We start from the raw sequence: 22,204 nt of genomic DNA, 5'->3' as shown, positions 1-22,204 counted from the left end.
GCACAGAATAGATTCACTTTAAAAAGTGAATTTGTCTAGATAATCTTTTCACAACTGGACTGTTTTACGAAGATTTGTCTGGATGCATTCTCAGAAGCTCCCAGAAGAGCTGAAAAACAAAATTTTGTATTCTCCCTTGGACAGCTATTTGCTTTTTTGGATCTTCTGCTCCAGACGTTATCAAAAAGTGTGATGAAAGGTGAAAGCATATCCAGGGAATCTCGATGTTTCATCCCTCCTTCTCTAAATTTTCCAAGGGATTCTCTGCTCCCTGTCCAACTTTGGCACAAAACAAAACAGTCTCAGCAGACTGCTAGTAAGCAGATGGTCAAAAAGCACTGGCAGGGAGGTTCTCTAAAGAAAGCAGGAAACCCCAAGAATAAAGGACAGACTACATCAGAATAACTATACGAAGGGACCTTGTTCCTCCCTCCCACCCTGCACTCCCTTAATCCACACAAAAAGTCAGAATTGCCATTCCTCCATGTTTGACAATAGTTTACGTCAAACAAGAGAGTCCTGAATGTGACCCACCTAGGCTGCAAGTCATACTTAGACTTAAGAACCGACCATGTTAAAAAGACATCTTCAGGATAGGAAATAGTAATGGTATCAAAAGCACTTGCGGTTAAGTATTCTGGGTCACAAAATTAAGATACCAACGCTGCCAAAATTGGCACCTTCTGTGGCAAAAAATTGTGCCATTTTCTTCAAAACTGCAAGCAGAATACCTTTTGTATAAACATATCAGTTCATTAGAACTCTGGAAATAAACTTCCTCACCCACAGACACATGTATAAGAACAGACTGCAACCAACAAAACTGGAATGCCTCAAATACTAAATTCAGGTACAACAGATAAGAGAATACCTTTTCCAGATTCCTTGTATGCAACAAATATTGGATTATATGGGGGACAAAGTACAGTTGTGTACCTACCATAAATGTAGATGTTAGAGTGTATTCACTGTTGCAGTCACTCTTGGGTTATCCTGCTGGCAGGCTACCCGCAGTCGGCCTGAATTCCAAAGTCCTGGTCTGGCGTTGGCTGCTGTCGCCTCTTCCCTGACATCAGTGCGCCAGGGGTATAAAAGATGCAGCCGACGCCATTTTCTTCAGTTTTTCTTGCCGCAGATGTCAGGTGCCCCCAAATTGGAAGGCTGAAAATTATGCCAATAAGTATGCATGCACAAAAATAACATTTCTTTCATCTACAAGCAAATACACCACATAGGTTGTATAGGATAGAGAAGTGCAGTTAAGTCCCAGCAAAGAAAAGGGGGATGGTGGGTGGGTAACCTGGACTGCAACAGTGAATACACTCGAACATGGTAGGTACACAACTGTACTATGTTCATCGTGTATCACTGTTGCAGTCATTACTCTTGGGTTGAATCCCAAAGCTGAGGTTGGGTGGCTGGGCTAAATAGAATTAGGACAGGCTATGAGGCCCTGCAGAACTGCAGTGGCAAAGCCTGCTCTGGATTTAGAGTAAAGAGGTAAGTGGTAGTGCTTTGTAAAAAAGTGTGCACTGAACTCCAAGTTGCAGCCTCTAAAATGTCTTTGGTTGGTACTCCTCTGAGGAAGGCTGCTGAAGCGGCTGCTGCTCTGGTAGAATGAGGCCCAATGCCCTTGGGCACTGATTTGCCATGCTGAGAATAGCAGAAACGGATGCAATGGCCTATCCATTTAGGAATAGTCTGTTTTGAGATGGCCTTTCCTTGTGATCCTGTAGCATATGACACTAAAAGTTGTTCAGTCTTTCTGAAAGCTTTAGTTCTGTCCAAGTAGAAGCGTAGCTGTCCATGTATGTCCAAAGAATGCAGAATTTTCTCACCCTTGTTCTGTGGGTTTGGATAAAAGGTAGGCAAGTGAATGGTTTGGTTGAGGGCCACACTGGACACTACCTTAGGCATAAAATGTTGGGTTTGTCCTCAGAGAAACCCTGTCTGGATGAAAAATGATAAAAGGTTCCACAGCCATGAGTGCTTGTAACTCTGATACTCGTCTTGTAGAGGTTATTGCTAGGAGCAGAGCTGTTGTCCAGGATAAAAATTTTATATCCGCTGATGAGGCTGGCTCAAAAGGAGGCAGTGTGACTTTTCCCAAGACATAATTGAGGTCCCATGCTGTAATTGGTGCTCTCCTGGGAGGCCTGATGTTTTTGGCCCCTCTGAGGTACCGCCTTATTAAAGGATGAGAAAAGATGGGTGGATCCGTATTGTAATGGGCTGAAATGGCAGAAGCATGAATCTTAATTGATGAAAAGGAAAGGCCTTTGTCCAGCATCTCAGTTAGGTATTGTAAAATCTGAGGGATATTTGGTATATACGTGACAATGCCTTGTTCCAAGCACAGAATCTCTTCCATTTTTCTGCATAAGATTTTCTGGTACTGGGCCTCCTGGCCTCCAAGATAACATCCTTAACAGCTTTTGAAAGAGGAGTGTTCTGAATGGCTACATTATCTGCCATGCTGCCAGATTTAAGGTCCTGATTTGGCTGTGCAAGACCCGATTGTTTTGTTGGTTCAGCAAGTGTGAAGTCTGAGGCAATATCCATGCTGGACCTGGAGACAAGCTCTTTAGGACTGGGTACCAATGCTGGCGTGGCCAGTCTGGTGCATCAGTATCATTTTTGGCTTCTCTTGTCTGACCTTTAGGAGTACCCTGGGAAGGAGCGGCAGTGGAGGAAAGGCATATACTGTTAGTTTTTTCCAGCTGAAGGATAGGGCATCCACTTTCCATGCTGGTTTGTGACAGATTTAGGTCTGGGCATCCCCATTTCCTTGTTATGCTGAAGACTTGTGGATCCAGTTTGCACTCGTGGGGATCCATAAGGTTTCTGCTTAGTTCGTCTGCCAGAGTATTTGTTTTTCCTGGCAGGAATTGTGCTTGCAGGTGAACTTGATAAGTCAATGCTGTGTCCCATAAGGTCATTGCTTGTCTGGATAGGGGGTAGGAATGTGTACTTCCCTGTTTGTTTATGTACCACATGACTGTAGTATTGTCCGTCTTCATCAGTAGCTGTCCTGGATGAAGTAGGTCTTTGAAAGCTGTTATGCCCAGCTAGCATCTCTTTTTGATTGAAGTGAAGATGCTTCTGGTTTGCAGGCCATGTGCCCTGAATACAATTTCCTGCCATATGGGCCCACCAGGCATAATCTGATGCATCCATTGTCAGTGTTTGCCTGGCTGTGGGTAAAGAGAATGGCAGACCCTTGTTGTGGTGACAGGCCTCTGCCCACCATCGAAACTCCTGTTGTAGGCAGGGAATGAGTGTAATTACTGTCTCCAGGCTGTGGCAATGCTGAATCCAAACACTTTTTAGATACCATTGAAGTTTCCTCATATGCAGTCTGGCATATGGAATTAGTAGAATGCAGGATGTCATGAAGCCCAAAGCCTGCAGGATTTTCCTTGCAGATAACTGGGTCTTTTGTTGCCAATTTTTTGAAGAAGGATGTCAGTTGTTTTTGTTTGTCTGGTGTGAGATAAGCCATCTAGGCAGTTGTATTTAAGCTTGCACCCAGGAATATTATCTCTTGAGAGGGCACTAGTTTTGATTTCTTTTCGTTTACTGTGTACCCTAGGCAAATTAGTAATCTTTTTACAAACACCAGATGCTTTAGATGAATGTCTTTGTTCTCTGCTTGAATAAAGCAGTCGTCCAAGTAAGGATATATTTGAATTCCTCTTTGCCTGCAAAATGCAATTACTGGTGCCAGGCATTTCGTGAAGACCCTGGGCGCAGTAGATAAGCCAAAGGGCAGTGCAGAGAATTGGTAGTACATTGAGCCAGCTATGAATCTGAGGTATCTTCTGCAAGATTGTCTGATTGGGACATGCAGGTATGCCTCTTAGGTCCAAAGTTACGAGCCAAGCCTTCTTGCCCAGCATGGGCAGTAGCTGCTGTAGAGTCAACCTCTTGAATTTTGGAACCTCCAGAAACGTGTCTAGTATAGACAGGTCCAGTATTGGTCTCCAGGTTCTGTCCTTTCTGGGCACCAAGAAAAGTCTGGAGTAAAATCCTTGCCCCTGCTCTTGTTGTGGTACTTGTTGTATGGCCCTCATGTCCATGAGGGCTGTAATTTGCTTTTGTGCCTCTGCCCATTGATTGTGTGGCAGGTCTGGCATACCTTTTGCCCTTGGCAGGGTGTGAAAATGGAACCTATAGCTTTGGGACACTATGCTCAAGACCCATTTGTCTTGGGTAACCATTTGCCAATTTGATGAAAAAAGTGCTAGTTTTCCCCCTAAGGGGGAGGCCAAAAGAAAAGTGCTTGGATCTGGCAGAGGAAAGTCATTGGGACTGTTTCCTGTAAGGTTGTGATTTGTCTTCTCCGCTTTTGGAGGTAGGAGCACCCCATTGTTTAGGCCTGTATGAGCCTTGAGGCTGAGATCTGCCTCTGGGACGTCTGTATCTGCCTCTTTGTGGCCTGTCTGATACTGGAAAGGACCAATTTTTTGAAGGCCAGTTCCTGCTAAATCTAGGTGGCTGTACCTGTAAGAAATCCTTAGCTGTCTGCATGGATTTCGCTTCATCTTTCATTTTCTTCACCACCTCCTCTACTTTAGCACCAAACAAAGCATCATGCTGTAATGGGGCATCTAATAATTTTGCTTTAACATGATCAGGCAGATTCTGTTCCTTTAACCAAGCATGCCTTCTAATAACAGAACCTGTAACAGCGGCCCTGCAAGAGGCCTCAAGTGAATCATAACCACATTGCAAAGTATGCTTTCCTACTTGTTCAGCTGCATGCAATAAATCCTGCATTTCCTTGTTCTCTGAACCTTCAGAATTTGTCAACATTTTCTGTTTAAGGAGTGACATCAAGTATTGCTGATATTTAAGCATATGAAACTGACAATTTAAAGCCCTTACAAGCCAAGGTAGCAGAAGTGTAAATGTTTTTCCCCATCTGTCCAGTGCCCTAGAATCCCTATCAGAGGGGACAGGGTTTTTTTGCAGTGGAAGCTTTGACACCCTTGGGACACAGATACAGTTTCTGGGTCGGCCGTGGGGTTTTTATATAGGAATTTATGAGAATCCAGGACCCTGTAGTATCTGTCTGGCTTAGCAGGTGCAGGAGGTAAAGAGTCAGGGGACAGTCCGGACTCTGAAAATACATCATTTACAATATCTAGAACAGGTGGAATAGCAAGGGGTCTGTGCTGAGGAAGTAGCAGAAAGTCTCCGAGCCTTTTCTTAGATTCAGAGTAATCTTGGCTCTCCCAGTGGAAATGCTCCCTCATGGTATGCAGGGTTTCCCCAAAATAATAATTCTCAGGAGGTGAGGCTGAAGGAATGGATTCTTCAGCATCAGAGTCCTCATATGGAGGTATAGAACAATCCTGTTCAGAAGAGGAATCAGAGAATCATATTCTGTCTCTTGCCTAGGCCTCTTATCAGGAGGGGGATGAGAACCCCTGACCATAGTAATTAGGTCTTCGGCCATTTTAAGCATCTGTTTTTTAGGCATGGAAGCTTGAGTAGGAGAATGCTGTACTTGTTTCTTTGTCTTTAGAGTAGCTTTAGTCTTTGTCTTTAAGGCTGAAGATGGTTTAACATATAACTGTGTAGGCCTGAAGACACCCTCAGAAGCCGATGCCTGCTCAGCGGCTCCGGATCCATCTGAGGGAATTATTTCCGAGTGTCCAATACCTTGAGTATCCAGAGGCCCAGTCAGCCCCATGTGGGAGTCAGAAGCGGCCTGTGGCTCTGAGGTAGCGGGCACCAGGGGCTGCGAAAGCACCTCACTGAGAACCGGCGACTGGCCTAACTGAGGCCTCGTCGTCTGTTTTGGACCTCTGATGCCTATCCTTTTCCTTGTCCTTGCGTTTTTTGTAAACTCCAGTCGGTTGTTCCGACGGCATTATATAATTAAATCTTCGGCCAAAGTAATGAAATACAAAATCGAACAGACGCTTAATAGTGCGTTGGTTAAATCTAGCACAAAACCGACAGCTAGCAACATTGTGATCAGGGCCTAGGCAAGGAATACAGTAAGAGTGAAAATCCTTATGAGGTATTTGCTTCCCACAAGAAATACAACTGTTAACTTTTTCTGACATCGGTCTGGAGCAAAAAAAAGTTTCCCCAACGGGGTACTTAGCTTTAATGAGGACTTTGGTTCTGAAATTCAGATTTGAAAGTCTCAGGAGTCGGCCGACCGGCACTTGCAAAATGTTTTTGCTTCGGGCACCGCGCGGCAAGAAAGACTGAAGAAAATGGCGTCAGCTGCATCTTTTATACCCCTGGCACACTGACGTCAGGGAAGAGGCAACAGCAACCGACGCCGGACCAGGACTTTGGAATCAGGCCGACTGCGGGTAGCCTGCCAGCAGGATAACCCAAGAGTAATGACTGCAACAGTGAAACACGATGAACATCATGAGGGTGCTGGTCATCAAAAATGAAAAAAATATTCAACATTTACTTAGTGTTCAAGTTTGGGCCTATTTATCAAAAGCCACAAAATAAGGTACGTGAAAAATAGAATGTAATGAATGGTGGTTATATATGAAAGATGATCAGAGAAAAGAAAAAAAAAAAAAACCCCAACAAAAAAGTATACATAATGGCTACATATGAAAAATTATTAGAAAATGCAAATGCCTTTGGAATCATATCAAGTTTAGTTATTTTTGTCTTAAAATTAAAGCAGAGAGTTTAGTACAATTTAAGAAACAGAGGATGCTTTATTATAACAGTTTAAAAAAATATGCCAAAAGAAATTAGTGACAAGGAGCTATTAGTAGACAGCTGCAAACACCTTAAATACTTAGAATAGAATTCAGTCTTTACAGTGGGAGCAATACTAAAAAACTGGTTAAGTAGAATATAAATATTAAGAAAAATCAGTTAATCTAGAAATAGGGCTAGCCAAATGATTTTTTTTTTTAAATTCTCTCTCGAACATCTCTCTCCAAAATTATATAAAATTATGATGACTTAACGGCAACCTGTTGATGGATTTGTTCATACTCAGCAAATCAGCGTCAGAGAATTCAAAGGTAACTATTTTGGTTAGGAATACAGTATTTACATCCACTGGTATTCATAACCAATAAAAGAATTCTGGAGAGCAGCAAGAGGAAAGGATAAAACAAACGGCTACCATATATTAGCACTAAAGGTTGATACCAGCTAAATAAAACTAAAATTGAAATTTCCTATGAAGAACGGTGAAAAAAAAAGTTTCCACATTGTACAGATGAAAATATCAGCTCAGTGTTTTTCTAAAATAAAAAATTAAAATGAAAAGAATATTTTATAGCATCATCCCTCGCGTTAACTGGATGTGTTAAGAAGAAATGGCAAGAATAATCATTTTCTCTTTAGTCATCACATCTTCAGTGGTTTCCAATATTATGACAAAAATCAAAAGCCTGTGTGACATTACTGAAGATCAAGAGCCATTGTGGCACAGTGAATACATCACAGGAATACAGACTCAAAATGTAAAACCTCTAAGGAATTATGAATAAATCATCTGGAGCACCAATCACAGTACTGATATACATCCGTTAGACACACGCGTTTGCTTTTTCTGTTTGTCAATGGATTACGCAATAGTCATTTTGAGGAAAAATAAAAGCTGTCCAAGTTTTAGGTTAGTATTAACCACTACTGCTTGGTGGCATTACTCTTGGTGGGGAATTAATTGGTGGTGATGGTAATGAGTACGAAGTTCCCCCTTCCCCTTTGGGGCTTCCTCCTTTGAGGAGAAGTGAATGGTTAGCCAGGAAACAGGAAATGAATGGCCAAAATATGAAAAGGGACAATTACTACTTTTCAAAAGGAAGGGGAGAAAGGGGAAGAGGTGGAATGCACCCATCATCCAACCAATACAGGAAGAATTAGTCACTGTCAATTCATTAGGGACTGATGAAATTAGTGAAACAGTCAACACATTCTGGTATTAAGAATACATTTTCGAATTTTAACATTTTTAATTATACTAATTTAGTTATCGATAAGGTTTATTTTGAATTGTTCATGAAAGGTTTTCCACTTGTTCCTTCTAAGCTCTTAAATGTGGTTGACACTTTAATAGATTTAAAGTTGTTTTTAAGAAAGATAAATTTAAAATTGTGTTTTGATAATAAAGGGACCACAAATGGAGATTTGAGAAGGAAGAGTATGTTAAATCCACCCTTACATTCTGCCTCGAAAGTTTTTGTAGTAGTATAAGCTGAATTAAGGAAGTTAAAAACACCCAAAAGGAATAGATTTCCTAACTTATTGGACAGTGAAAAAGACCTATTAAAGAAGCTGACAAATTCAGGGTTCCATATTATGAAGCCAGATAAAGGGAGTGGGGTGGTCATTATGGACTAAGATTCTGACTGATGAAATAAAATATGGTCGTGTGTCCAGGAATTAAATTAATATTACTTATTCTAAAATAGATTTTGTTGTTAAATTACTACTTTTTACAAGGAGACATGGATAATAAGCTACTTGACTTTTTGATTGTAAAAAAATCCCTTTGTTCCTTTGGTATTTGGTAACACCTAAGATCCAAAAAAGTACAACCCCCCCCCCCCCATTTCATCATACAATAGCAGGGACTGGATTTAAATGGAACCTCTAGCAATGTATATTATAGATTATAAGTGTATTGGTTTTATTAGTCATATTTCAAAGGATTCATGGGATTTCCTTATGAAAATTTCAGGTGAACTATATGGTAAGGATGTGATATTAGTCACCACTGATGTTGTGGATTTATTTTCAAATATACTACATTTGGAAGGGTTGGAATGGTTTCATAGTTTCATAGTATAGTACTAGGCTATCTGCCCTGGGGCATTTGTAAGCCTAGCCATAGTGATGTGGCTTTTGCCACCCCATGAAATGGTACAAAAAATGTACAGAATAAATTTAGAATACTGTGCCTCTGTCTAGTAGTGACACAATGAAGGTCCCCTTATATAATAGAATTAGTTTACTGTGCCCCTGTCTAGCAGTGACACAGATGTGACCCCTGGGGTAAACGTACGATCTCCCATCCACTCATCAAGATTTCTCTTGAAGAGAGTCAGTGAGGGCTCTGCCTAATCTGAACTGGGATCTTGTTCCAAAGCATGGGAAGCCTCTGGGTTATGAATCTATCCCTCCAGCATGTCCTATTCATACTTGTGCCGAGGTTTAAGTCTTTAGCTCTCGTGGTCCTGATGGATTTGGATTTTTGAGGTGGAGCATGTCCATCAGATCCTGATTGGACATGGCCTTGTACGTCAGGTAGAGATCACCTCTGAGCAGGCGGTATGCTACTGAATAGAGCTGAAGTTTCTTTAGTCTGGCAGAATAAGACATATGTTGGAGACCCTTGATCCTCTTGGTGAGGTACTTTTGTGGTCTCTCCAGCTGTTGCAAATGCCCGGTGAGGTACATACCAAATGGGGCATTGTACTCAATCATGGGTCTGATGAGGGAGGAATATAGGGGTACAATGACCTCCTTGGATCTGGATGCGAATCCCTTCATGATGAGGTGTGCAAGGTAGAATGTTTTTCTAACCACTTTGGCAACGTGGGTGTCAAATGAGAGGTCGCTGTCTACTTGGGTCCCTAGGTCTCGGATTACTTTTTCCTTACTCAGTGGGTTGCTGTCTATGTGATAATTTGTGGGTACTTTGTTTTTCCTAAAGGGGATGACTATACATTTTTTGGCATTTAGTTTAAGGCCGTGACTCCGGCACCAGTTGTCCGTTTCTGTGAGGCCTTTTTGTAGGATGTGCGTGTCTGCTGGTGTATCGACTATGGCATCTAGTTTGCAGTCATGTGCGAACTTTGTCAGCCACAGCCCTCCCATGTTTGCTTTAACATCTGAGAAATAAATGCCGAACAAGAGGGGTCCCAGGACAGATCCCTGTGGGACACCACTTGTGACTGGCTTTGAGTCTGACATTGCTCCAGCGATTTTAACTTTATGGGTTCTGTCCTTTAGCCAGTTTGCAACCCATCTAGTGACATAAGGGTTTACTTTTAAGCTGTTGAGCTTATCTATGATGCCTGAGTGGGGTATTGTGTCGAAGGCCTTAGCCAAGTCCAGGTATGCTGTATGGACTGCTTTGCCCTCATCAATGGCTCTAGTGACTGTTTCGAAAAAAAAAGTCAACCAGGTTTAAAAAGGCAGGATCTGCCTTTTACAATGCCGAACTGGGTGGGGTCAAGTGTCTGTAGGTCCCCTATGTCTCTATTTATGAGTTCCATAATGATTCTTTCCATAGCTTTGCAGACCAGGCTAGTTAAGCTTATGGGGCGGTAGTTTCCAGGGTCTGTAGAGGCACCCCCCTAGTGGAGTGGGACCACTGTTGCTGTACGCCAGTGTTCAGGTACATATCCCGAAGTAAGGCTAAGGTTAAATAGCATTTTTATGTGTGGGTTTAGCTCCTCTTGGAGTTCACGTAACACGCAACCCGGGATACCGTCAGGTCCCATTGATGCTGTGTTTTTTGCTTTGTTTAGGGCGGTTCTCACTTGAACATCTGAGATGACAGGGAGATTACATTCAGTTGGGATAAGTATTTCTTCTTTTGGGGGTGAAGGAGGGTTGGAAATTTGCACTGAACCTGTCAGCCAGAATGTTGGCAATATCTGTGGGTTCAGTGTATTTTTTGTTGTTTTGAACCAACTCTGAGCATATCTGAGGGTTTCCATGGGTTTCTAACATAGCTGAAGAAGGCTTTGTGGTTATCTTTAGTGTCCTTAGCGATTTTTCTCTCAAAGTTGGCCTTGGATGTTTTTATGAGAGAACGTAGTTTTCTGCTAATGTTGATCAGAGATGTCTTCCCTTCATGGGATTTTGCTCTGACGTGCAGTAGCTTCCTTCTTTTGTTATACAATCTGTTTATGGCTGAGGTCCACCAGACAGGACGCTTACCTTTGGTGGAGAGGGACTTGGATTTGTTTGGGAATGCATGATCCATGCATTCTTGGAGATGTCCATAGAAAGCATTTGTGAAGGATTCGGCATTGTGGGATGTGGTATCTACTGGCACAGTGGGCTTAAAATATACCATCTCAGTCTTAAGAAGAGTGAAGTCTGCTTTTGAGAAGTTTTTCACTGTGGTCTTTTGTGCTGGGGGTGGAGGTGGGATATGCATATCCAGGGTGATTAGTTTGTGTCAGATCTCACTAGTGAGGGGTATACTTCCGCTGTGGAGCATTTTGTCCCCATGTTTGTGATGATCAGGTCTAGTATATTATCTCCCCTAGTGGGAGAGGTGACTAGTTGTTCCAGTGCATTTGAATTTATGAATTCCAGGAACCTTTGGGCTAGGGTATTAGGGCTAGAATAATGCACCCAATCTATGTTTGGGTAGTTGAAGTCTCCCAGTATGATGGTATTTTGTGATACATTCATATCCTCCAATGTCTTCAGGAAGGCTGAGTGGGGTTCTTGAGATTGGGAGGGTGGTCTGTAACATGCTACCAGTTGTATAGCAGTTTTGCCTATGGTTAGTTGCACCTGTATGGTCTCTGATGCTTCATGTGTTGCTACTAACCTGGAGGTGTGGGTGTCCTTGATGAATATGGACACTCCCTCCCTTTGTGGTTCGCCCGGTTTTGGGGCCAAAAGCATGATACGAGGTATAGCCTGGTAGCGCTGGGGTGCTCTCAGGAGCCTTGAACCAGGTTTCAGTTACTGCACAGACGTCGATGTTCTCCATGCTGAGGAGTGCATCAAGTGCCTGCATCTTGAGATTTAGACTTCTGGCGTTGAGCAGCATTACCCTTAGTTTTTTTCCATTTTTGTTTTCTAAGGAGGTGGGTTTGTCTTTTGAGCCTTGCCTAAAAAAGGCACTATGGGGGTGGCAAGAGCCTTAGCCAATATCCGGAAGCCCAGTGGTGACAGGTGTAAGCCATCCCTTGCGAAGCAGAGTGGCTTGTCCAACATGTCATCCCAGGCAGACAGACATTGGATCCCCTTAGAATGACACCAGTACTTGAGCCAATTGTTAAAGCTGATCATCTTGTCTTTGCATTGTGGTATCATTCTTGGTGAGGGCAGGATGCTGCTCAGGGTCAGGGTCATACCAGCCTGGGCTACATAATCAGAGAGCTCCTCTATGGCTCTTTTCATGTAGTCCAGGGAGGTACGTCTCAGGTCATTCACACCAGCATGGACAATGACGGAGTCATATTTGTACTTGCTTTGGAGTGACTTGAGTGCGTGTGTTATGTGGCGGATCCTAGCTCCCGATAGACAGCTCACAGTCACCTTCTCCTTGTTCAGCCTGGTCAGCGGGACATCAGTGTGTCTGACTATAGAGTCACCTATTACTAGTGTATCAGGCAAGGTGTTTGGCCTTAAGGGCTGTGATTGGTTGACACACTGATTTATTGAAGTATGTGTTGCATGTGTTTTGTTTTGAGGTGGTGGATTTTTGGATGTCTGCTTTTGGAGCCTCTGTTGTTTTGGTAAGTTTTTTATTAGAGCCTCCGAGTATGTCTTTGTGTTTTTATGTGTTTGGTTTGCAGTTGTGGTAGGTCTATGTGGGACTGGGATTGTTGTGTGTGTGGTTGCCATCTCCTCCTGTCTGGTCATGCCAGCCCTGGAATGTGATTACTTAAAAATGACGATGTAAACTTAACAGAATTTATGAATGCAATAGTACAAAATAATTTTAAATTTATTTCAATGGTGAATATTATTAACAAACCCAAGGTGTAGTGATGGGTGCTTGCTGTACCTCAATGTTTGCCAACTTGGTTCTTTATTACTGGGAAAATAATTTTTTTCTTCTTCAGACCTGGCTGGCAACATTATTTATTATACACATTTTTAGATGATATTTGTCTTTTTTGGAAAGGGTCAGAGAAAGAGCTTAAAAATGTTCTTGAATACATTGGGACTACTACCACTTTTTTAAAATTTACTTGTTTCTATCTGAAGGAGGCTATTAATTTTTTGGATGTCTACACATACAAAGATTTTATGGAAAATAGATACCATTCTAAAATTTACCATAAAGAAATATATTCTAATTTACATTTTTTTAGTGAACATCCGTATTATCAAAAGAAGGGCATAGTGAAGGCACAAATGATTAAAGATCAAATTAATACTGTTAAGGGTTTATTTTTGGAAATGTGTTACCCAGTGAACATGATTGACTTTTTAGCTGAGGAGGTTTTCAGGCAAACAGAAGAGAGATATTTCCCCCTTTTGGGTAAAGGTACAACAGGGCAAACTGCTAATGCTGGTACTGTAAATGCCCATGAATTGGCTTTTGTGCACAAATTCTCTCAGAATTCTACAGAGGTAGAGATTATTAGTAAAAAATACTGAAGTGTATTAACTTTAACCTCAGATATTAATAGGATTATTACTGGGTCACCGGTAATAGTTACAAAAAGGGACAGGAATTTGAAAGATACGGGAGGCTGGTAATGTACACAATAATATTAATAACATTAAAAGGATGGTACCTGTAAGATGCGGTTTCTGCAATCAGTGCAGATTTATTGCTGATACGAATGAGATTTACCTAGGAGACTAGGGGTATATGTATCAAACCAAAGGGACATTTTAATTGTAGCAGCAGAGGTGTAATTTACCCGGTTACCTGCTATTAGAAAATGGATATACGAACATAATTCTGATGTTACCCATGGTAAAGCTATAAATGCCCTTTACAGACATAGCAAGGAATGTAGAGATAGTAAATATACTTTCTTTGTATTGGAACAAGAAAAGCATGACCCCAGGGGAGGGCCTTGGGAAGCCAGATAAGAATATAAAGAATTATACTGGCAATTAAAGTTGGATGCGGCCAAATCCCCAGGGTTAAATGATAGACGTATTAATAGAGTTTTAAAAATTCGGGCAGCTAAATTATAAGTTTATTTCACCATTTACTTGAGACAGTTATTAATATTATTTGTTTTATGTTTGTTTTACATCATTTTTATAAAACATTTAAATAGTACACATCCAGAAGGGTTTGTTTACACAAGTGCAGTTGGTGTAATAGTGGTTTTAGAATACCAGTTTCATTAAGGGCTGTTGTTAGAACACGGGTTTTTAAAATGTATAGCATGTAATAGTGCATTAAAATAAGTTCACCTTTACAATTTATGGCTGATTGGTTGGATTTTGCATAAAAATGAGTAACTGTTCATGATATTTTGTTCCGATGAAGTCTGGTTATTGTTACAGACGAAAGTGCTTAACCTACCAATTGTTTTTATTCAACAAATAAAAAGCTTTTCATTTTTGAGCCGGTACATCTTTTGTTTTTTGGGATAGATAGACATCTGTTTGACAAAGAGAAAAAGCAAACAAGTGTGTCTGTGATTATGCGATAGTCATTTTGAGGAAAAATAAAAGCTGTCTACCAAGTTTTATCTTAGTATTAATCAGTACTGCTTGGTAAAATCACAACTGAAGCAAAGCAGGTTGGATTCACTCTTCAACAAACCAACAAGGTCTCAGTACCTCAGCCCATTACAGCTTTCATTACATTTCCAACATCTGTTAAATTGCGAGAAAGAATGGCCTTTACCAAAGCTAAACATACTGTCATTACAATAAATACACAAAAGATTACTATACCTTCACTATCTGTGAGGACCTCCATCCTGCCACTGAACATGGCTTTTAGCATGGTGTCCTGCTTGGTGAGCGTTTGCATGGTGGTGTAATACAGTGCTCCCCCTACATTCAGCTTAACATACTTGGAGCTGGCACTAGCACCTTTAAAAGACGTGGTACGTGTTGCTGCAGCTGGCACAGCAGTGCTCACCACAGTTTCACCCGACATCTCTTCCTGCAAAGAAACGAGAAGAGAGATGAGTCTGGTTAATGAACTGAGCAAGGGTATACCAACAAAAACAAATGAAAACCTACCATTGTTTTTTTCGAGGTTATATTTTTGTTTACAAGCTTAAAATAACACAAAAAAAAAAAAAAAAAAAGACAACCTAATTACATTTGTATAACTTTTTGTTGAGCAGCTTAGTCCTACTAGGCTAGCAGACCTTTTCAAAGGCTGCCTGAGGAGATATTCAGACCAAGGGGAATTTGTCAAGGGCACTGGGGAACTTCCATTCTTTTCTTTAAAAAGTAGGATCTTTTATATCCACCCGAGTTACCACCAACTCAGGGAAATGTGCTTCATCCAAAGGTGGCACACTGAGGAATACAGCACCCCCTAATGCTGCAACGTCAGTAACGGTGATGGGGAATTAATCTAATTATATGGAGCAGAAATAAAACCCATAGCTTTCTGATCTCATAGTACCAAAGGTATGTGTGCTACTTGTTAAGCCCCTAACAAACGGTCAAAAAGACATTAAACTTCAGTTAAACTATTGCAAAAGAAGTCCAAATATAAGTTAGTACAGTCGTATCAGACACACATGCAAACTTAAGCCTGGTTTTCCCTTTTGAAACTGCTTTTCTGTATTGTTTTACTGCCTTCTGCATTTTCTCAATTAATCTGTTTGACCACATGTAGGGACCATCTTGGCTAGAGGAGTAATTTATGTAAGGGAGCTCTTAACTAAGAGCTGCATGTCACAGTTATGAGCACACTGGATTCAGGTTTCAAGCTGTTGCTTCTAGTTTCCTTGTTTACTATTTACTATGCAGAGATTCACTTAGTGCAGTACCTTGGTAGCGGTAGCTCCACAGCAGGTACTGCATGTAAGCAATTTCCATCCCTTACATTGTTCGTGAAGTGTACCTTCCTCTAAATACAGTTAGACACCCACTACTCTACGTAAACAGCTTGCACTTACTTGTGCAGGCATCCTTTTACTTGCTTGTGCAACCCAGCTACCAGCTGTGCTTACCTGTATGCAGGAGTAGCCTTAGGTCAACTGGTGCCCTAGGCAAAAGGGCTCACGGCACCCCCACCATACCACCTGGTGCCCCCATCCTGGTCTAGCTACACCAAATAAAAATACTGGAAAAGTGCCCCTGCTACAGCAGCGCCCTAGGCGGCCACCTAGTTGGCCTATGCCTAAGGCCGGCTATGCCTGTATGGACAAGTGAAACATTTCCAGTCCAACAAATATTTCCTCCAAATAGACATTAGAACTTGTTGTACAATTATCCTTTAGCAATATCCTACAATTGCCAGGAAGGAAGCCACAATACAATAAAACAAATACGGACTTCAACTACTGACTTAAATATTGTCATTCGGGGGTGGGTCCAAAATATCTGCCTGGGAGACAACTGACAATCTTAACAGCTTTGCAAGAGATGTGCATGCACCTCTCTCCTTATGGCTAGGACTTCTTCCTCCAAATAGAGCCTTTTACAGGTAAGGTCTGTCTTCTCATATTACCTACATAGCCAGACAAAAATCAAGATTGCATAAATGTAGCGTTGCTCAATACTAGAAGCCTTATTATGAAGTTGCATTCCTTACAGAAGCACTTAACTCTTTAAAAATATAGACATCTGTGCAGTTAAGGAAATATGGTTTCAGAACAATGATTGAAACCCTGCACTGCTGGGGTGCTATGTCTACAGCACTTTCATTCCCAATACCAAAAACGATGGGGCTACTGGAGATGGCACGTGTCTGTCCTCCTAAGAAGTCAATTCATCTCTGAACTCTTAAGAAATGAGCATTAGCTTGAATTCCAGCAAATCCAAGTAAATAAAACTTCATACCACATCACAGCAAAACTACTAAACCCCCACCATGACTAGGCCATGATGTATATCTGAACAAATTGGGATCCTTTCCCATCAAACCTAACACTACTTTCCTCCCTCATTAGGCTCATAACAGTATAATGTCCCCTTTGTAATGTACTTGTTGAAGCACATCATTTGGGTTGAGAGGCTACTCGTTTCCTCACCAAGACAATCAAGGGCAGGTCTTCCTTGATCTAAACTGCTCGCCTCAGAGTGCTCTCTCTCTCTCTCTAATTCCAACAAAGTCTGGAAAGGACACAGTCCTATATTACTGCCTACACATCCACAACACACACATTCCATACACCTGCTCATGATATCTAAAACATTTCCATGGAAATATAAACAGGACCAGCTTGCAAGATCTCTCTCCAGATAATCCCTCTTTTACGGAATAACTTTCCTAGGATGTAAATGAAAAAAAAGAAAGAAAAAAAAAAAAGAGAGAGAACCCTCTAAGCATAACCTGGACGAATAGATGGCCAATTGTAAATGCACCCTGGGTATGGCTCCTCAATCCCTCAATGAAAGGGGTTAAAGGTAGGTATTAAATACATCCTGGGTCTGCCTCAAACTCTCACAGAAGTGGGATGTAACTGAATATTAAAGTATTCATGTCAATAGGTATTCTTAATTTGGGATCTTGTAGCTAGGCTATAAATGTTTCTCCAAATAAAAAGCAGAGTATTAACCTATTAATATCCACATGCATATAAACTTGTACATTAAAGTGATGCATGCATGCCCTGTTCACAGTTAACAAGATGCTTTTAAAGACAAGAATGCAATATTTGTAATCTATTTTTGCCTTTATGGGTTGTCCTTTCAAGTGTCTTGCAACTCTTATTAATCCCACAAAATACTGACTTCTTTGAAAATAAAAATGTTCCAGCAGGGTGCCTGCAAGAGCTCCCCATTTCACCTTATTTTACTGAAAGGGACTGAACAGGATAGCTGTTCCTGGCATTCTGCTGCAACAGATTATGCCCTCTATTTTTTCAGTCTACTGTATTTTAGACTGAACAGTTTTAGTCACCTAAAATTACACTATGCTTGATGCCACCAGTGGCACTGGGCATATACTTTGTACCGAACAAAAAGATAGTGCTTTTTTATTTTTAATTTAAATTTGGTAAAAATAAATCCTTACAAATTAAGAAATGTGTGCCCGAGAAACGAGGATTCCTTTGGGACAGCCAATCTTCAGACAGTCTCAGAAGATAGATGGACCTTTGAACATATTTAGGGGGGCTTATGTAATAAAGCTAGTACCAAATATCGGGCAACTGCACTTCCACTGAAAAGCTACCCTCAAACTGCACTTTCTAGTGCATTTTCTGTTTTTACCTCTTCAAAAAGGAAAGACTTCAGGTATACAGTATTTAAAAAAAAAAAGTTTGGGAAGTTCATACAATTGCTATGACAGCAATGTGTACCTTGCAATGTGCACAACAGTCTTTCTTCTTAGAGGAAACTTTTTTATGGTTGCAGCTTACCACAAAAAGCTGTTATACCTAATCCAGATTCTAACTCCATTACTTTTAATAAAATGTCTACTCCCTCTTTTTCTCATAGAAGCTTCCACATTTCTAACGCTATTTCTAAGGAAGGCTGTCAAATTTTCCTTTAAAAAGAACAAGTCTGTTATGTATGCAACTGCAGTGTGTGTGTGGGTGGGGGTGGGGTGGGGGGGTTCAACTTGGAAAAGCACCCTACAATGAAATGTTTTTAACAAGTTAAGGTACAAACATTTTCTTAAACACAACCCCAGCAAAATATCTTATGAAACTACGTATTTATGAATTTAAACTATAGGAGAGAAACAGAGCAGTTAAGGCATATAAATACATAACCCAGAAAAGAATGGCTCCAAATAAAACCAAGAAACCGTACTTCCAAAAAGCAGCCAAATGAGAGCCAGAGTAGATGAAAATTGCAGTTTATTCACACACAAATAAACGCTCCTAGTGATTTAATTGCGTTTTCGTTTACCACTTCCTCAGACACAATAAACCATCACTGATTTCACATTTAAATACTGTAGCGTAATTGAAAATCATTTGCTATTGGACGAACAATTACAAACACACATCATATATACACATCATCAAATACGTATTGTGATCATTTTAACAAGTTTGTCTGAATGAAATATTAATACTATTTATTACATTCCATCCCTATTAAATGATAAACTAAAATCATTATAAAAACGTTATAATATGTTTGTATATATATATATATATATATATATATATATATATATATATATATATATATTAGTAAACATTGTAAAAACTATTTTAAAATACTGTTTAGATAATCTGAACTTTGATACATCGTTGCCCTCTAGTGGAAATATAAGAAATAACATTCCAAATGTATTCTCTCAGTTTAGCAGATCTAAGATTTAAAACTGATGAAATGGACAACATATCATTGAGACCGGGTTCCTTAGTGGCTTCCAAAATTATTTGCCAGTACAGTTCCCGGTACTCTAATGATAGCAAATGATTTTCAATTACGCTACAGTATTTAAATGTGAAATCAGTGATGGTTTATTGTGTCTGAGGAAGTGGTAAACGAAAACGCAATTAAATCACTAGGAGCATTCATTTGTGTGTGAATAAACTGCAATTTTCATCTACTCCGGCTGTCATATGGCTGCTTTTTGGAAGTACGGCATATAAATACATCCCCGGAACTTTCTTCTTAATGAGGCTCTAATGAAAATAGCACCCCAGGACAAACTAAAAAGTTCATGTGTGCCAAATTTTTGAGTTTCGGGTAGGGGCAATGGCGGTGCAGAACGAGCAGAGCCATTAGTAATCAGCAGAGATTTTAGAGAAAGCTGGTCGAAAAGGATTCAGTGCAAGAAGCGGTTCTTCACCAACTGCTGTAATTCATCTACAGAAAGGATAATACAGCTTTTCAACTTCTAGAAGCACAACAGAATTCCTACTCAGGTCATCTCTTCCTGTCCAAAGAAGTCAGAGAGAAAAACTATGATCTTCTTGACCAGCTTTACTAAGCAAACCAATGCTAGGTGCTAAAAACTGTTGCAAATTTATAGGAGCACTATAGATCAAATTATAGTCTCCCTTTTATAACACTAGTGCTTATACAAGAGAGTTCCATAAATCAGACATTTTCCAGGCTTACTTGCAGGGAGCCATGAAACAAAACCTGTCTAGTTGTCTGCTTTGAAAGGATGCAAACAGATCTACTTGAGGTGCTCCCCACAACTGGATCCATTCCCAGAAGATCAATTTCCATTTGTGAGGGTTTGTCCTAGGCCTGCTCAGCTCACCTACCACTATGTTTTGCTCTGTCAGAATAAAATATACTCTGAGGGTTAAGAAATGCTGAAGAACTAACTCTCAAGCTATCACTGCCAGCCTGTACGGGGTTAATGATATACATCATATGACTTGAGGTATTGTCTGTAGTCACTTGGAGACATCTTGGGGACCAAAGGTGATGTAAAGACTTCAAGGCATGGATCACAGCCAAAATCTCTCTTAAACTGATGTTCTCTGGCCTATCTGAAGGATTCCATTATGCCTTATATTTTAACCCGGTACTTATGTATTATCGCAACCACATTCCATGCAGGAGAAGTGGCTCAGTTCCAACCCTTTCTCGTCTTGATATGTTACATACAGTCCGCCTACATTTTTAAAAGAAGTTCACATATAAATGTGACAAATTAAAGGAAAGGTAAAGCAAGGACCACACGTCATACTTACCAAGGCTCTGTGCTTTTGCATTTAAGTCGTGCTATTCACAGAATACATGCCGGTACACAAAATGATGTTCAGTTCACTTTGCAAGTGAACTACAATAACATTTATAAACCGTCCTTTGACTTTTAAGTGCAGATAAACAAATGAAACCCCTGCAGCCATGCCACCCCCTTTCAGGAAGTGCCCCTTGGGTATTTCTCTGTCAGGCACAAATGCGTTCAGCATGACCATTACGGCTGTGGGTCTCCATGGAAATGCCCCTGGACAGGCGTACAACAAGCAATGTAATGTGACACCATTTCACGGCTTTCCTTTCAATATTTCTATTTACATTTGTGTAATAATAAACATTTCAATCTATTTGGACCACATAATGTACTGCTCATGAGCACACCGTTCGTACATAACTTCAAGCACCCTCATTACTGGGTGCTGCTATGGCAGAGGCATTTCGCAGACCCAGTCCACTTGTGTTTGAACAGAGAATTGGAGAGTATTTGGGCAGGAATACGATATTTTCACACAGGCAGCTTTTTCTAACAAAGATGTACGCACAATGGCATTAATTTTGCTCACCTTAGCTGGGTCAGAGGCTATTGAAAAAAAGTGTGTGTTCATTTGTGTATGCATCAGTAATGTATGCAGGAGAGGGTGAGACTGCCATATTGTGGTACCGGCTGAATCAAAGGAGGACCCCGAGTGCTTAAAAAGCAAATTTAGAGACATGTGCAATCCCCAGACAAATGTTACATTACAGAGGCACTTATTTTATACAAGAGACCAAAAGCCAGGTGAGACGTTTGCAGCTTATATCACGGACTTGAGAAATAAGGCTAAAACGTGCAGATTTGGTGACTTGAAGAATGAGTTAAAGGACAGGCGTGTGTGTGGTGTTAATCGTGCTCCAGTGAGAAAGATTTTGTTTTGTAACAGTGACTAACATTAAGGAAAGCCATAGAGATCTGTCAAATCCATGAGCTCACAGAAAGGCACACAAATATGCTTGCAAGTAATAAACGCATGGTTTCAGCAGCCTCTAGAGCAAATGTAGGCAGCATGCAACACGTGGCAAACAGAAAGAGGCCTAAGTACATGGCAGCAGCAAACCCTGAGGGGCTGGCAGGGAAACAGCTTTCTAGCAAGTCTCAAGACTAGAGCAATAAAATGTCTGCAAGAAGTGAGTCAGCAAAACTAAAGTCAAGTCTTATTGTTAACGGTGTAATTGCGGTGCCAATCATGAGTCTAAAAGAGAGAAGTGTTACGCATTTGGTCAGCAATGCCACAAGTGTAAACAAATTGGAATCAATTTTCAAATGTTTTGTAAATCAAGCAAGCCTAGGTTAAGAAAGGTCACTCAAAAAAGCAAGTTGATCACATAGAAAGCTGCAACCTACTTCCTGTGTAGATGGTGCATCAGTTGTCGGTCAAAAGGTTAATGCAGTAGGTTTGTTGGCAAAGAACAAAGTATTTTGTACTGTCCTGATATCAATGGTAAGCCCATGCAGCTCAAAGCAGACCGGTTAAAAAAGTATAAGGTAATGTCAGCAAAAACATTTGCTAGTGTGCGAGCTGGTGAGCAACTTAATTTGGCTAGCTGTGTGAAGCTGGTTGCTTATGGAGGTGAAGAGATTCACACCGAAGGCTCAGTAGTACTTTCATGCTATTTGGTTGGGAGCAGTTACAGTTTGCAATTTTATGTAGTCCGAAGATCTGTGCAGTCATTATTAGGTCTCAGATGGTTTGAGAAAATAGCATCAGTAAAGCTGGAACTGGGACATGTGTTT

At 40.7% G+C, this 22,204-nt stretch overlaps 1 protein-coding gene across 1 annotated transcript in view; it reads right to left on the bottom strand.

Moving 5' to 3' along the window:
• The window catches only part of KCTD10 (potassium channel tetramerization domain containing 10), a 351,521-nt gene that overhangs the window by 253,809 nt on the left and 75,508 nt on the right, over nucleotides 1-22,204 (bottom strand). The window contains exon 2 of the mRNA XM_044068512.1: nucleotides 14,575-14,788. Coding sequence (XP_043924447.1) covers nucleotides 14,575-14,788 — 214 coding nt within the window. The remainder of the gene's footprint in view (nucleotides 1-14,574; nucleotides 14,789-22,204) is intronic.

This window comes from Protopterus annectens, chromosome 4.part0 (assembly GCF_019279795.1).
Source record: "Protopterus annectens isolate FY-2018-M chromosome 4.part0, PAN1.0, whole genome shotgun sequence".
NCBI lineage: Eukaryota > Metazoa > Chordata > Ceratodontiformes > Protopteridae > Protopterus > Protopterus annectens.
The sequence above is the reverse complement of the archived record's forward strand: the minus strand, read 5'-3'. Positions and strand labels throughout refer to the sequence as shown.